The sequence below is a fragment of the Podarcis cretensis genome (genome assembly GCF_951804945.1).
Source record: "Podarcis cretensis genome assembly, chromosome: 3".
NCBI classification, from domain to species: Eukaryota; Metazoa; Chordata; class Lepidosauria; order Squamata; family Lacertidae; genus Podarcis; species Podarcis cretensis.
In genome coordinates this window covers 61,471,751-61,488,996 of record NC_137172.1, presented here as the reverse complement: position 1 = coordinate 61,488,996, position 17,246 = coordinate 61,471,751, and the positions used below count along the sequence as shown (strand labels likewise).

At 42.4% G+C, this 17,246-nt stretch overlaps 1 protein-coding gene and 1 pseudogene across 2 annotated transcripts in view; both read left to right on the top strand.

Annotated features, from left to right (window-relative positions):
* AIG1 (androgen induced 1) overlaps positions 1-2,657 on the top strand; it is a 74,442-nt gene extending 71,785 nt beyond the window's left edge. The window contains exon 6 of the mRNA XM_079970977.1: positions 288-2,657. Coding sequence (XP_079827103.1) covers positions 288-325 — 38 coding nt within the window. The 3' untranslated portion in view covers positions 326-2,657. The remainder of the gene's footprint in view (positions 1-287) is intronic.
* Positions 2,658-12,593: 9,936 nt separating this feature from the next.
* Positions 12,594-16,899, top strand: LOC307213222 (mitochondrial-processing peptidase subunit alpha pseudogene; annotated as a pseudogene). The gene has a single exon. The product of its transcript is annotated as a mitochondrial-processing peptidase subunit alpha pseudogene (transcript).
* The last annotated feature ends 347 nt before the right edge of the window (positions 16,900-17,246 follow it).

Below are 17,246 nucleotides of genomic sequence, written 5' to 3'. Positions count from 1 at the left end.
GAGTCTCAGCAGCAGCAGATCTGCACAATGGGGCTCTTTCCCTCCCCACTCCCTTGCACACAGTCCAAAATTGGCCTGGGGGAGGGTGAGGAGAAGCCTTGGAACAGGGCATGGAGGGAGGGGGAATTATTCTGCTTGGCAAACCCAAATGCTTATACCCTGATAGAATGATCACCTTAGGATGTACAACGTTAAATTCCTCCCAAAATTTTGCAGAAGAAGCATAAGGGTGCAGTGCCTTCCGGTTTCCTCAGGTGTTTCAAAAATTGTTTTCTGTTTGTGCTCAGGTATGGAAGAAGGAAAAGAAAAGCCTAAATTGGACTGAACGTGAAAGAGGAAAACAATATTTGCTGCTATACGGAAGACATCTCAGTGTCAAGAGATTGGCCATTTACATGAACAGTGCATCCAGGATACTTTTATTTTCTCTTTAAAAAGAAAAGGGATATTGATTTATTGTCCCACTCCTTCCTGATACCTGCCTCTGCCCATAACACTATATATGATACATTTCTCCACGACTCTTCTACACATGTAATTATGTATGTTACTATGTTAAGTGTCTTTCCTGTGGCAGCATTATTGAAGTCTGCTCTGTCTCTGATTTTTGGAAATCAGTGGGGAAATTGTTTGCATATCTAGCTGTATCATAAAGCCACATCTTCAAAAGAGTGGAAAACTTAACACACACATGCAAATATTTTGAATCAGAGAGTTCTGTGGAATTAACAAATCAGAGAGTTCTGTGGAATTTTAATCATCACATTACGGACAAGAAGTGTTTGGGACAATGGCGGTCAACTAGGGCTATAAAAATTGTTAAAACAAACTGATTTAACTCAGTGCTGCTAAAGTACAAAACCACATCAATAAAAAACAAAAATAGTCTCCCTTCGTTCAAAAAAATTCTTGCTGCTCAGGTGTTTGCAGGTACATCTTAATAGCACCACCTGGTTTTCTTCACATCAAGAAGAAATGGCAGAACTTCATCATACTCCTTCCAGGAGCAATGACTAGATGGACTCCTTTTATTTAATATTTATTTGGCACTGGGCTTGAATTTTACAGTAAATGAGGAAGACAGGGATTGGTGAATGGTAGGATTGGAATAGGAGAGCATCAGGTAAGAGGAATGGCTGAGTCAGAGCCAGTCCAACTGCACAAACAACTCAGGATCACTTGGGGGAACAAACCAGAGCCAGTGAAGTAGCATGCAATCTGCAAAGCATGCCCAAGGCCCCTTGCGTCACAGAAGCAGGATGTCCAACCACCGTAGTCTCAGGGATCACCAGTCTCTAGTCAGTGGTCTAGGGTCTGGGAGTGGTCAACATCTATTGAGCAGGAAAGGCTTCACAGCTTGGAGAGAATATTGTCAGGCTTAGTTTTTCATATAGCCAAATAGTAGATGTCACAATAAATTGTGGAATATCCATTTTTAGTAACACCATTGGGGAGCAGAAAATTGCTAATCTGGCCTCCTGCACTTTGCAAACCACCAAACTGGCCACCTCTGTTCTAAATAGAGATCTGGGGGGCAGAATTGGACTCCTCAAGTGGTCAGGTTCTGCAATAAAGTTATTCTAAAGTAACAGTAAGGACTTTTTACAACTCTGGGTCGTGGACACAGGGCATTCATGCAAACCCTGGAGAGCAACAGTGTGAAGTGCATATCTCACATCATTTTTGAAAACAAATTTATTTTCCTTACAACTGTAAGGAAAATCTTTACCACATTTTCATTACAGCTTGGCAGAGTGCAGCGAGAGCTCACTAACCAAACTGTTCCATGAGCTGCATCTGCCCCTAAAACCTTCCACTGGTCAACGCTTTTCACAGAGCATACTAGGAAGAAAGACTCCAGCTAAACATCAGGCAGAGTTTTCTGACAGCAAGAGGTGTTTGTCAGTGGGGTGGACTCCCTCGGGAGGTGGTGGACTCTCCTTCCTTGGAGGTTTCTATACAGAGGCTGGGTGGCCATCTCATATATGCTTTAGTTAAGATTCCCTCATTGCAGGGGATTGGACTTGGGGTCCCCCTTCCAGCTCTACAATTCTATGATTCTATATCCGTCTCCCGACAGAAGAGGAATTTAGAGCATAATCCTATACATGTGCAGACAGAAGTCAACACTTTGGGAGTTCAGTGTTTCCTCTTGGGTAAATGGGTATAGAATTGCAGCTTCAAATGTAGTTGGTAAGAGAGGCTCTCCTGAGCAGAAATAAATAAAGATCCTCTCTACCTCTGGAAAGCAACACTTTTTAAAAATGTAGTTGCCAGAAGCAAATGCACCAAAAAGGCTGAAAGGCCTCACTATGGCCACATATCTCTTTGAGGAAATATTTATAGACAATGCTTGAAAGTTTAGTACAAGATTTTTCAACACGAGTGGTGCAATGTAAATTGAGGCTTCATTGTCAACAATGTGAAGTTCAGGTTGGTAAAAAAAAAAAAGGTCTGTGCCGTTTTGTTAATAGTATTTGAGTGCTTTCGCGTGGCAAGGCTCGCATAACTCATTCTTTGCTGTTGGGACTTGCATGTCTGCAGTCTAAGTCTGTGTTTCTCATTGACCTTTTATTCGTTAAACACTGGATGCTGGCCTTTGTACTTTACTCGCTGCACAAATGGCAAATAATAATAAAAGAACTTATAATACTGAAGCATTGCAGAGCAGTTTACATTCTTTCTGCCTGTGGTGGCTAGCGTAGTCTTCTCCTTTTGGCATTAGGCATGCTTCCTTGAGTCTCATTCGCCGGTTACCTTTTGTGGCCAGGGAGTTGCTGCAGTGTGGTTCCTTCCTCTGCCACAAAGTTAATGTCAGAGGCCCGAGGCCTTATGGGAGGTGGTCCCAGCTGCAGCTGTTTCCTACACCAGTGTCACCCCAGTTTCCAAGAGGGTGGGTCAAGCCACATGAATTTCTCCCCTGTGTTCTGGGGATTTTGATGCTACCTTTGTAATATGAAAACTCGTTAGATGGTCACATGCTGAAACTGAACTCAAAGCACCAGACTGACATCATAGTGATGATGTGTTCCAAACATGCAGTGTGTTTACAATGACAATCGGCTGGTAAAACCCACACAGTAAAGTCTCAACCTCGTACCAACACAACACCCAACATAATAAATTTACCTTTTTTCAAAAGCTAGTGAGAAATATTTATGGTTAAGGCACCTCTCTGTAATATGCTATGCTAATATGTAGGATGAATAGTATGCATTTTCCTATTGGTAGAATGAAACCATAGAGCTGGAAGTTCCTTTAAGGTCACCTACACAAACTCCCGGCACCAAAATCAAAGCTAAAGATTTGCATCTAAATCTAGATCAGCTCACAGCATCCTCCAGGTTATATATAAATCTTGTTACAGGCAGAAAGCATATGCAGACAAGCATCTCTAAGGCTTGGTAGAAGAAAAAATATTCGCCGCATGCATAACGTCTTAAAATCCACATAAGCGAAGTGAATCAGCTAGCCCTAAATGTGCTTTGCAAGTGCCAATTTCTCCTGTAATTCTGGTTTTATCAATTTATGGCTACCCAGAAAGCCTTTTGCACTATATACAAGTATCTCCATATCATCAGCTACCTTGTTGTCAAGTAGTTCCTCAGTTACATGCTGCCCATTTATCTTCCCTTCACAATAATTCATTGCTCATCTTTCTTAGCGCAACACTGATTTCTTGGGCTGTGTCATGTTGATGTGTCATCCTAGTGAGAAACCACCATCCTAGATAAGAGTTGCAGTGATGACATTGTTTCAAGCAGATGCCAGAGCTTTGTGGAACACTCTTGGCAGCAGAGATCATGACTGCTGAAGATCAGCAATGCAGTCGCCTTGGTGAGTTTCCACTCAAATTTATTTAGTGTTTAACTGCCGCTAAACTGTTCTTAAAGCAAGCATTTGTCTTCAGTTCAGAGCATCTGAGATGGCAGGAAGATTGGAAACCTTCTCAGTTGTGGTGTGTTTCAAATATGACAGTCGTGCCCTCAGGGGTGCTTTCTGTCTGTGCTTCCCACAACCGTTCTTTAATGACTTAAAGATCTTGCTGCCACACATGCAGTACCCTTCCCATGTGTTTGTGGGTCTTTGAACTAGAGGCATCAGAGGAACCCATGGGAAAGCACCTCCTTCAAAACTAGCTTAACATTTCAAGGGCATCTTGACAGTGGCACAAAGTTAAAACTAGAGGTGTAAGAAGACATCACGTTTTGTTCTGTATTCATCTCATGCAGCCCTGTTTCTGTTCCACTACAATTCATATTCTGCCCAAAACTGCTTTTTGTGTCTCTGTCCTCTGTGGCAAAATTATATAACGTCCATAATTTATGTAATTGATTACATAAATTGTGTAAGTTATGTTGTCATTACATTATTCTGCCCCATTCATTTCACTGCAAAGGAAATGCAATGCAAATAGAGGATGGGGAGAAAAGCAAGCAGTTACATATCATTTGTGGACCGAAAGCTACAGCAACAAAAAACACCAATAGTATTTGCTGGGTTGATATCTGTTCTGGACATGGGACAAATAAGCGAACATCAGCAATTTCCATCCCTGCTTCTGTTTTCAGTTGAATTCTCTGACATCTTCAGTTGAAACAGCTTGTTTCCATTGGAGAAATATGGTTTTGAGGTTCATTTTCCTTCCTTGAAATGAGAAGTGGCAGAGTGGATAGAATATGTTAGCAAAGTCTCTTAAATAACACAGAGAGGAAAAGGGTCCTGATAACACTTTACTGAGGAAACTGAACAAAAACATGTATAATTTGAGGAGAAAGAAAAGGAGAGGTCTTGTCCTCTTTCAGGGAATGCCCTCCCTAGCAGGGAGATATTCAGCCAAATGTACAGAGGAAAAAACCTCTCAGAGCTACACAGCCAATCAGGGCACACACACCCTGGTTGCTAGCAGCACCTACATCTGCTCCCCTCTTGGCTAGCTGATTTTAACAGTTAACACTTAAGTTCCACATGGACTGTTGCACTTCCAACAGGGAGTCGCAAAGCGTAAATGCTGGCACACTAACAAATCAACTCCTCACAGATGTGGAACAAACACTATATGGCACCTATAGAAATACAAGTTCCGCAGAAAGAAGCTGTCAAGCACAGAGGGAACGAGGCAATCCTTCAAGTAAGCTGGTATCTAGTTGTGAGGAAAAGGTGGGGTAGAAATGTTTAACAGAGCAATCCAAAGTGGGTTGGAGGAGGTAGAACTGATTTTAAAAAAAATACATGTTGCCCCCTGCATGAATACTTATTTATTTAAAGTTGCAATCCTAAGTTCCCTGCAAGGCAGTAGAGAAATCTTTGCCTGCAGAGGGAGTGATCCAGCCTTACAAACCCTCATCATGAGGGTCTGGAAGGATCTTCAACCAGTGATCCTCTGAAGTGGAACTTCCAGTGTCAGGTAGAAAAGGAGGCTTACTGGAGGGTGATGGGGGACAGATCCAATGGGAACAAAACTTTAAAAAATCTCTGAGAACAGAGTGAACTCCCCAGGCCTCCTGCCAGCTTTTTTTGCTGTAGGACTACAAATCCAGCAGGACATAGGAAAATACAGTTCCCCCACCCACACTTTGAATTGCTTAGTTAAGCATTCATAACCTGTCGTTCATTATAAAAAGCCCACTGCTAAAACAAGTAAAAACAACATCGGCAATCGGCAAGATTAAAGGTGGTGAATGAACAGATGAAGACTTGAAGGTTCGCGTTGTGCTTGTAAACTATTTTAAAAGGCAGGTGGTTTGCCTGGTGCATTGCAGGGCGGTGGGGGTGGGGGTGGGGGTGGGGCAGAGAAGCCGACAGCTATGCCAGTGTTTGATTAGTTGGTTTGTACATCTCCCATTTCAGCTGCGGCTAAGGAACAGGCTGCAAGCTCTCTTTTTAATATTGCAATCTTTGTCTCCCTCTTTCATGAGGACTGTATTTATTCCACAGAGCTATTACACCTGTCAGGAGGGTCTGGAACAGCAGAAAGTGCACAACACCAAAGGCCAATTTAACACCACACAAACGTATCCCTGCAGACTTGCTGTGCCAAGTTGATTTGAATGTCAGTCTGCAGCCGGTCCCTGCAGAAGAAGGAGGGGACTTTAATCACACTTAGAATTCATTCAATCATTCCTGCACAATATTGATCTGACGGTGTGAACAACAGCTTTGATAGTCAAAGCATGCTAGGTTAAAGTCCTGAATGTGCAACTTGAGTGCCTTCACAGGGCTGGATAAAGTATTTCTTTTTTGCATCCTACATGGTTTTTAATTCACCTGTAACTTTTCTGTGAATATTTGTCCCCTGCCATTGCTTGTTATTGATTCACATGTTAGGGAAAGAATGAAAAGGCCTTGTCCATATTTAGTGGGGAGGCCGTTGCAGCTGAATTGGCTGGCCATGTCTTGCTCAAATGCATTCTGTTTCAGCAGTCCTGAGACATTTTTAGCAGTATAACCCAAAGCTTCTATGTCTCTGGTCAACATCACCCACCTTCACTTTGGCCAGTCACACAGAGCCCTTCTTAGTCTCCTCCTTTCATTAGGATTGTTTGGGAAACGGTTTCCATTGGAGCCAGATCGCTGAGGCTCACTGGCATTTCACAATCCGAGTGTTTATCTTTATAAATACACAGGTTGAACACAGGTGGAGGTACAGCATGAAACACTGCATTAGACCCCACACTTAAGTTCACTGCTGCCATATCCAGGGCTTTTTTTTCAGCTGGGGGAAAAAAAAAGTTCTGGTGCCTCTCAGGTGGTCGCCATTGCCATTATAAGAGAACAAGGGAGGTGTTCATAGTGAGTTCCGGCACCTCTTTTTCTAGAAAAATAGCACTGCCCATATCAGATCTTTTAGGGCAGTGTTGGATTATCCATGATCCAAAGACTGTTTCCGCCCCCCCGGCTGCACCTCTTTTAAGAACAAAAACCCTAACATACCCTCCTTCATACATATTGGTTCTACTCACATCTATCAGAAAAAGCTTAACTGCCCATGAGTGACATGCATTGCTGCCATTCTGCTCGCTGAATAGCTTTTAATCCAGCAGAGGTGTTCTCTAGCATGAAAGAAGGGGAGGCAATTTTCTCCAGTTCTTCATGTTGTTGTGGATGTCGCCCCACACCAAATTCCATATTAGGGAGCATTAAAAACAGAATTGAAAATAAAACTACCAAGATCATAATGCTACCATACCAATCTATGGTGCAATTGCATTTGGAATCCATTGCACAGTCCTGGTTGTCTCACTTAAAATAAAGAGAAAAGAATATCACAGAGCTAGAAAAGGCTTAGAAAAGGACAGCAAAACTAGAGATTTGGGAGATGAGATTTAATGTGCTTTTTGTTATTTTGATAAATTTATCCATGTCACACAATGCAGTACACTAGCTAATGATTATCAGACATCTTGAGAAATTCCAAAATCTGCATCCTACACAGTTCCCTCCTTTTGCCTGCCCAAATGCCCCATCACTACACATAAATCCAATTTCTTTCACATCCTCTACCTGCTTCTTGCCACTCAAAGGTCTACCTGCCTCCAGGACTTTCAAATAACATTGGCCCATACCTAGCTGCTCCACTTAGATGGGGAAAGGTGGTGTCCTTCAAGTGTCATTCATACAGGGATTCATCTAGTGACAGAGACACTGTGTGGGCACTAAATCAACCAATCTATTTGCAACTGTGATGTCCTCAAAGTACTACTGTCATTCTGTTTCATTTTCAGTCCTTAGAAACCTGCCAGCTTTCCAAAATGTACACATATTTAACCTTAGCTTGAATGTTAACATACACGAAACTTCATGAAACTGAATGATTGCTATTCAAGCAGTGGAGAATGTGTGTCTCCCCCTTTAGCAATTTTACTTGTACTGTTCCGTTCCAAGGACTGTGCTTAAAAATAATATAAAGTGGATTTTCAGTTTATACATTTGCATAGCGTGGGATTACTGTCAGGAATTTATAGCTAGAGATCTGGAGGTGGCATGAACCACTGCCAACACTTCAGTGGGATGGAGATGAACCCAGCTGAACAAAGGAAGGTCTCTTTATTTATGAGATAATAGAGTATTACAAAAGTATGAGAATGTGCAAATTGCTTAAATGACTTCCTCTTGCATGTGGAAATTCTGATGTTTGCAGTGTGCAAATCTGCAAGTTTTAAGTGTGTGGTATGCATTTTCAGCTGCATGGTCTCCCATTATGGGTTTTGGAAGGAAAATGTTGCTATGGTAATTGCTCCTTTTTGCTGAATATTTAATTAAATGAAAAAGCAGGATATGCTCTGTAAAATATATACATGATATAATCTAACTAAATTTGGTCATGGCTACAGCTGCCGTCCTTTCCGCAAACACCTGGGAATAAGCCCCATGGAACTTGAGCCCTAGGCCAGTCTTAAGAAGAAAAACAGCTTTGCAAGAGGGGAATTTAAAGCAGAGAAGTGGCACAAAAATAGATGCTTAACCCCCACCCTCAGTTTCTGCATTCCAGATAGCCCCCTGGGGAGGGGTAGGTGAATCTGTTGCTTTTGGTTTCTATCAGTTTCTCATTTATTCAGTCTTAAGTTGGGTTCTCCCCATTTCCACATACATTGTGGGGTGGTTGTTTTTTTAAACAACAACCAACAACCCTGTATGCATGGAAATTAATATGCATTTTGTGTCCATTTGTCTAAATCTATGTATTTGTGTGCCCAATTTTTACAGACAAGTAGAAACTTGCTTCAGTCAGCCTTTGGGGAATGAACCGTTGTGCTGACCCTGTTTTTATTAGGATTGCTGCACTGTTGTTTTTGGTTTATGCTATCATTTTTAGAGCTTTTTGTTGTTGCCTTAAATGTTTTAAACCACTATAGAAATTTGGGCGAAAAGCAAATAAAACAAATAAAAAGAGAAGTGGAGGACCATTTGGTTGGAAGCTTGGACCTCGCCTCCCAGCCCCTCCTAAAAGTCACCAAACAGTACTGTGGGTTTATTAGGCTGGGGGGGGGATGTTTTATCATCCAGCATTAGCAGTGTTCATGTTGCCTTTTAAAAATCAGAAAGTGCTGAACACAAGGAAAGCTTCCATCTCTCTTTACAACAATGCCCCTCCATTTCCTAAATCTTTCATTTTTGTTCTGTGTTCTGGCACTCTCTAGTGCTGGAGCACAAACCTTTGAATGTTTTAGGGTGTTTCTCATCCCTCCCTCCCCAAAGATGGTTGACACAAGAGCAGCTCTCCCCCTTCAGCAAGGCTTAGGAATCCCCACCCCATAGTAGTTGTCACCCCCCTGGTGATGGACATGGGCTAATAGATATTTTGTCCTACAGGAATGGGGAAGCATTATCATCTGGGAAGCTCTTAATAGGGATATAAAGGTTTAAATGTTTCATTTCCCACGATGCTTCTGACTATTCAAATGCTAGCCTGACAGAATAATATGAATAACCAAAAAGCCTGAGCAGTTGTCGTGGAAACCAGGGAGAAATTGTTTTAAAGGGAAGAACTTGAGGGTAGTTAAAGCTAACAGTTGAACTGCAAAGGGGGGGAGAGCCCTACATTGTGAAGGAAGTTAAGGCAAGGTCTGTTCAGCTTCTGAATTAGGAAAAGAAATTCCTAAGCCTTGGGGATGTGAATTTCAAGGAGCAGGTGGTGAAAGGATTGCAGGTGGCCAGAGAAATAACTGAGAAACTGTCTAGCAAGTTGTTTCACCCTATGATATGTGGTTATCCAGGATCAGTCCTCCTCATCTTTACCTTCTCTGAGGTAATAGCAGCAGCCTGAAGCTCTTTTAAGCATCACCCCATTTACAGAATAACTGCCATTACCTTTAAAATGGAAGACATTTTTATGAGTTACTGGTTCCAGGGCATGTGGTCTGGCACACAGAGCACATACTTCACACACAAAACAACGACATTAACGTCCAGAATCTGGCTTAAACTGACCCAAAAACTAAATAAACGAAAGAAACCTATGAAACTCAGAAGTTCAGCTGCAAAATGTGTCCTCGGTTTACCCTCTGCATACCTCACTATTGAAACTCTTTGGTTTTGGGAAACTCTCTGACTCCTTGATTAGCTCTGGGCTGGCTGAGTTCCATTTGACACAGGACTTATAGGGAGGATAAAGAGACGGTGGCTCTTTGCCACTTTCATATTGTCTAGATTTCCATGGTTACTACATATTGGCCCAACCCTTGACAAAGCTGCTTTAAATCACAGGACCTAAAACTAAATAGAAAAAGAAAGAAAGAAACCTTAAAGGACTGGAGTGGGGGAGGGAGCCTTCTGGAAAGATTACAAAATATTGCAAGATCAGAGAACCATCAGCTGCAGCCACCTCTGCATAGGCATACAGTTGACTTCAAAGTGATTTCATACACTCTGGGAACAGCAAGGAGAATGAACAGTGAGGCAGGAGAGCTGGAAAAAATCACATATGGCAACAAATGCACCCCACTGGTTTCAGATAGTGCATGGGTAGGCGAATCTGAAAGGCCCTGGACCCAAATTTTCACAGCCCTCTTGCTTCTATGGTGGCTCATTTACCAGAAGTGTGTACTCGATTCTGATCAAAATAAGCCTCCTGTGGGAGGGGTGTGTGTGGCCCTGGCTAGCATGAATGCTGGAAGTTGTACCCTGTGCTTGCCTTAGAGCAGGTGTTCTTAACCTGTGAGCCATGGACCTGCTTTGCCTCGCAGTGTTCAACCATGCACACTGTGCAGAGCCTATCACTCTGTGTGTGTGTGCATATCTGGCTTGAAGCCACGTTTCTGTGTAATTCTAACTATGAATACTCATTTCTGGCTGTTATCTGAAGTCAACTTGGATGGCTTTATACTAGAGTGTTGACTTTTATTATGAGGTAAGCCCATGAGATAAACCATTAAGTGTTTTCAGCTGTCGAGCTAATATGAAAATACCTTTGCTGATCTCACTGAAGAACAAACACATCAACTATTATGAGGTAAATGTGTACAGAGCTTTAGCTGTCTAGGTAATGCGAAAATATCAAAACCATTTGAGGGCATTCTTTCTTCCATTTATTTGTATGAATGTTACCTTTTCAAAATTTTCTAGTAATGGGCCTATGTAGATACTAAATTTCCAGTTTTAAGCTCATGGAAAGTACATTAACTTTTTTACCTTTCTGAACAGTTCAGTCAGTTATGCCCAGAGACTGGAAAGTTCATTTTTTAAAAATAACTACATAATTCTAGTTCAAGGTATCAAAGAAGGAACTAATTCTAGTTCATATTCACCCCTTTACAAAATGAACATGTTTAGTTCACAGTTCATCCAAAAAATCATTTGCATTCCCCCCCCCCCAGCATTCAGAATGTTACAAGCTGCTGTGTTGAAGTTTAAAATATTCTTCAAAAGCCCGAGGAAACATCAAAACATACACACAGTGGAATGTGAACTGTTTACTTAAGTTCCCCTAACAATTATAATTTTTAAAGGCCAAAAGAGTCTAAAGAGTAAACAACACATGTACAGTAAGTGAATGAATTTGAAGATGAACTAAAAATCAATCAACATTCTACCCCAGAATGAACTTAATTCATATATAGTTCACCTGGAAATTATGGAAACTACTTTCAGGTGTAGTTCAGAGATTTTTGAACTAACTCAGTGTACTTTGCTAAACGGAACTACAATAGCTGGTTCCAAACTTAGATGGATATGGTAAAATGCGAACTTCAAAAGCTTTTTTTTTTTTAAAGGCATTGTTTCATTAGTATATTAGGATCAAAATCAGCTGGTGTTAATTAAAGCACACAACCAGCTGTGGTAAGCTCTGCATATTAAATAAAGTGGAGAACCGCATGGCAGAGCAATGTTGATGGTGACTGTTGAAGGCATTTACAAAAAGAATATGCCTCCTGGGACATTAAGCCTCAATAGACTGTCTCATTCTCTGGGGAATACAGAGCTCTCCTTAGGCAAGGAGATATTTCCCGAGTGTCTGCCCTCATTATACAAATAGCAAGGGAAATGCAAAGGGGAACAATCCAAATAAGTATTTTATTAAAAGGCAAAGACAAAAGCAGAAGACCAGAGGCAAGAGGAGCAGCTGCATGAGCTGTGTTGTCCCTGAGTAGGAGGGAGATGTTTGTCAAAACACTGCCCACGGGACCATTAGAAGATGGTGTTTATGACTTACTCTTGAACACAAGCTGTCTAAGACACAACCAAAGGCAGAACCAACACAGGGAGATCTCAAACCAGCTCCAGATGGGCTCCCTGGGCTCCATATTTGGACAGGGGCAAATGAGGACACGGATATAAATATATTGGGACAGTCCCTATTCTCTGGTACCTGCGCCTGAAAAATAGTTGTCCTATTTTCTGTTATCTAGAGGCCCGGGAATGCCTTGTATGTTCCTCTGTCATTATTCCATACAAGAGGAATGAATTATACTGCAATATTGGACCTGTTTTGCCTTGAAAAGGGAAAGCTGTCTTTCTGGACCATCTTTGGGAAACAAGTATTTGAAATTTAAATTTTATTTTATTTTATTATTTTCACTTGCCTTCATAACTGGAACCAAACCGGATCCTATAACTTCTCAATCAAGCAAAGTAGTCTATTCTAATACCTAAAATTGAAAGGAAGTTCAGCATTTAGTGGAATGACGCTGACTTGCCTACGAGTTTTCTGTGAGCACTTGGAAATCCTTGATGCCCAGCCAGCACTGCTACAATTGTTCTGGAAAGAGTATGTGTCTTTTCCCATTGTTGCATTGTCAGGATGGAAAGATCTTCGAGGAACCTATAGCTTTTAAAGACTTGCTGTCTCTTTCCATAAAACATTAGCGTTGGCACACCTACCTTCTTCTGCCTTCTACAATTTCATCTGATTTCCTCAATTTCACACATGCACATTTCTGTAACTGATATTCTCTCCCCATCTCACCCCCAGAAGTTAGAATGGTGTAGGGATTTTGCTTATGATCGTTATTGAAAACCTTGGATATCAGAACCATGTCTGCTCTATTGATTGTGGCTGATCTAAAATACCCCACCCCCACCCCCACACTCCAAGCCTGCATACCAGTCTGCCCTACAGACATTTATTGGTTTTGTACTGGCTTAATAGCATTGCATTCTATAAAAATAATTCCGGGGAATGCTTGATGAGGACCATGAAAATTCTTTCCTAACCCTCCTCTCAAAACTAGGGTTCCCTGACATAGAAGATTTACTGTTAAGCCAAGTTGACTCCATCATATAAACACACTTTTGGGGGATGTGAATATCTCTGGAGGACATGAGACCATTTTGAAGCAAGTTCTGTCCGTCCATTTGAAATGGAGTTCACAAGTTCAAGTGCCAATTTAAGAGAAAACCACTAATGCCCAACACTATCCAGACCATGGTATACCACACAAGCAGAAAGTAAACATAACCCAGAATGGTTCCTGCTAAGCAGATATCTCTGACTCAAACAAGGGAACCAAGCTACATGCCATAGGGATCAGAATTAATAAGATAAAACAGAAATTAAAACATGATGTACACATAAATACTACAACACAGGTACTAGCCCTATGCAGGTACTCTCCCTGTGTGAGAGAATATATTGTCTGGTTTGTTCTGTCCTGAAATATGAGACTGAAAACAGTTCAGTATGCTCTTCAAATAGAAGCCACTGGTTTATTAGTTCACACATCATGCACACCAACTAATTACTCAACACTCAATTTGTATCTCAACATGTGAACTACCTCAGTGTAGGAAATATTATTTTTCTGCTGTGATATGAAACCTCAATCAGTGTTGGTTCATTTATGATGGCTCTTTCACAAATGCAAGTCATTCCAGTCATGAAGTGATGACTATGTCACATGAATAGGACCACAGTTGGCAGATGTGCTTAGCAAGGGGTATAGCTAAGGAGGGAAAATGCCAGAAAAGACAAACAGGATGCAACATGGTTAGATCCACTAAAACTGAGTCCTGTGGCTCTTCCATTTCACGCAGGGGAAAATGTAAGTTTATTGGAAATTTATTGGTTTGGAGGAAATGAAGCAGGCTGTTCTTCATGCTGGGTGGGTCCAGTTTTTATAATATGTTTATTGCTTATGGTCCATTCTTATGGCCAATGAAGGAATCACTTCTCCATCACTCCCAGTACAGGACATTAATCTGTGCAGTCTGCCGGAGAGTGCAGTGACTGCATTTGTTTTGCTTGGTAGTGAAAATTCTGAAAGGGAGACGGAGGTGACTTTTATTGGATTAGGCAACTAGTGATTGGCTCAGTTTGTTATTATCTGTCTTTATCTCATTCTTCAGACTAATGGGTTCTGTCAGATACAAAACAATTCGGATAGGAAATTAGCATAAACACTGTTTATTCTCCTCCAATACAGCATGTTCTTTCTGCTGTTTGACACAGATGCTAGCCAAATTTGGCGCTTATGGAGAATGAGGCAGGTCCTCCTTTCCAACTGTTGTATTCTAGAAATTCCCCATTGAAAGCAAGTTATTTTTAAAAGCCAGCCAACTTCTCTCCCTCTTTCTCCTAGCTGCACTGGAGGATGACTCTGCTTTGAGAAAGGGGATTGGTCTCGGGTTTGAATTTTCATGGGCTCTCTGCATGTCAGTCTCATCTCCTAAAACACATTTTTAGCACATGTGCTGAAAAAGAAAACCTAGAGATCCCACCCACCCCTGCCGACAAGGCTTTGACTAAAAAATATTTGGTTCTGCTTCTTTTCACTGCCAGCTTTTGCAAAGCAAGCTTCCTCCAGAGTGCAGATAACCCCCAATTAATCAAGCCAAAGGCTACAGAAGGAGCCATCCCTCCGCCACCCAGTGTGACCTGGAGAAAATTGCTTTCTGACCCCAAGGCTGTTAGTTCATCTGAACTTGAGCATGAGTAAAATTGTGCCACCAGACCTTCCCAGCAGAAATTATGCTGGGGTGCAAGTGCACTATTATAACTCTGATGCAATGAGAGCAATTCCCCACACCTTCCTGTACCATGCTGCTAACCCTGAACCAACAACAGTCGTATGGTAATTGTACAAATGTAATAGAGAATGGAATGGAGCTTTGCTTCCAGTGAGAGGGAGAAGAATCTATTCAATTTATCTAACTACAGCTATTCCACACTGATGGAGCTTTAAAGAAGGCTCAAAGTATGCTTCCCTTAGGAGTGAAGTATTCTAGAAGGGATTTCTTGGCATCCAATCTAGTCCTTTTAGCATCCCATTAACTTGCATGTGATTTGGGAAAGATCTGCTACTGGGAATTAGAAAAGCTATAGAAAGAGATCTGGAAGTGTCAAGTGGGGACTTTATTCTCCCTTCCTTTTTACTCTCACCTCCTCCCTCTTCTCTTGAATCAGCTGACTTCAGCTCTGCCCCTTAAGCCAGCCACTGGCCAATCCACACTGTTGTCCTCAACTGGCCAATCCACATTTGCCTTGCATGACTCACACCTCTCCACCCTTGCCGTGAGGGGAAGCCAATATGGCGGCCAAGGTGGTCAGTCAGGGCATCTGGAGCTCCGCATGGAGGTTTGGACTAGTTGCATACAGGAAATACACAGTGGTGGAAGCTATCCCAGCATTCCCCTGGCAGCTCCTCTCCCTGGAGTGCCAAAGCCAGTCTTTGCCACCATTGATGGCCAAGAGAACTTTGAAACCAAAGTGATCACCCTGGTGAACAGGATGCAGGTAGCTTCTCAGAACATATTTGGACAGTTCTGCACAGTTGGGATTCTTATAAATTAAGGCTCAAGATATGAAGCAAAACATACCAGTGACATTTCACGCTTTCTCGAAAAGCTTGCCTTTTCTTCTACAGCTCAGTTTGGCAGTAAGGACATGATCCTCCTCACTTTGGAGCAGCATGGCGACATCTATGATTGTCAGGTGTCAAGGGACACCACCATGTACGCCATTTCAGCCGATGCCAGAGGCCTGGACACTGTTGTCCGTCTGGGCTACAGCCCAGATTATCGGATGAGGAGATTGAGATGTTGCACATGGCAGTCCGCTTTGAGCTGGAGGTGTGAGTTTGGGGCCCACCCCCATCTTAGAGTTGACCCACATCATGATTGGGCTGGAAACCTGAGCTGGAGGAAGACTTTATCCCCTTTGCCATCCTGAACATGCTGCTGGGAGGAGGCGGGTCCTTTTCCGTTGGGGGGCCAGGCAAAGGCATGTTCACCCAGTTGTATCTCAATGTGCTCAACCAGCATCACTGGATGTACACTGCCACCACCTACCACCACAACTAGCAGGACGCGGGTGGCGCTGTGGTCTAAACCACTGAGCCACTTGGGCCTGCCGATTGGCATGACGGGGTGAGCTCCCGTTGCTCGGTCCCAGCTTCTGCCAATCTAGCAGTTCAAAAGCATGCCAAAAAATGCAAGTAGAGAAATAGGTACCGCTCCAGCGGGAAGGTAGATGGCATTTCCATGCGCTGCTCTGGTTTTGGTGTTCTGTTGCGCCTGAAGCAGCTTAGTCGTGACCTGGAAAAACTGCAGACAAATGCCGGCTCCCTTGGCTTGTAAAGCAAGATGAGCTCCGCAACCCCTGAGTTAACTGTCAGGTGTCCTTTACCTTTTTTTTTTTAACCATCACAGCTATGAAGATGCAGGCCTCCCATGCATCCATGCCAGCACAGACCCCAGGCAGGTTTGAGAACTGTGGAAATAATCACCTGGGAATTCATTTTAATGGCAGGAGCCATTGGAGAGGTTGAACTTGAGTGAGAAAAGTTCCATGAACTTGAGTGAGTTGCAGTCCATGCTGATGACGAACCTGGAGTCTCAGCCAGTTATTTTTGAGGATGTGAGAAAGCAGGTGTTGGCAACTGGCATGAGGAAGCTACCCCCGAGCTCTGCGTCTCGATTGGCCAAGTGAATACCAGTAACATCAAGAGAGTGGTGACGAAAATAATGAGGAAAAGACCAATTCAACATGTGGCAGCAGCAAAAAGGCAAATTCTGTGTTAGATATAGTTAGTTAAGGGTCTTATGCATGTTTCATTACTGCAAAGTATGCAATAGCTTTCCCTGTTCCATTTTCCCTTTCCTACCCCACAAAAAATCGGAGATTGGCCAATAGTTATATTTAAAATAAATGCAAACATTAGTTTCAGTAAACCCACTGTTACCCCCTGAAGTCTGGTCATAGGTTGCAAAATTTATTGTGTGTGGTAAAACTTCATCATATACACACCAGTTTGTAAGCCGACTGTAGCCTCCCTGAGGGACTTGGCGAAGCTGCCCACTTACAAACACAT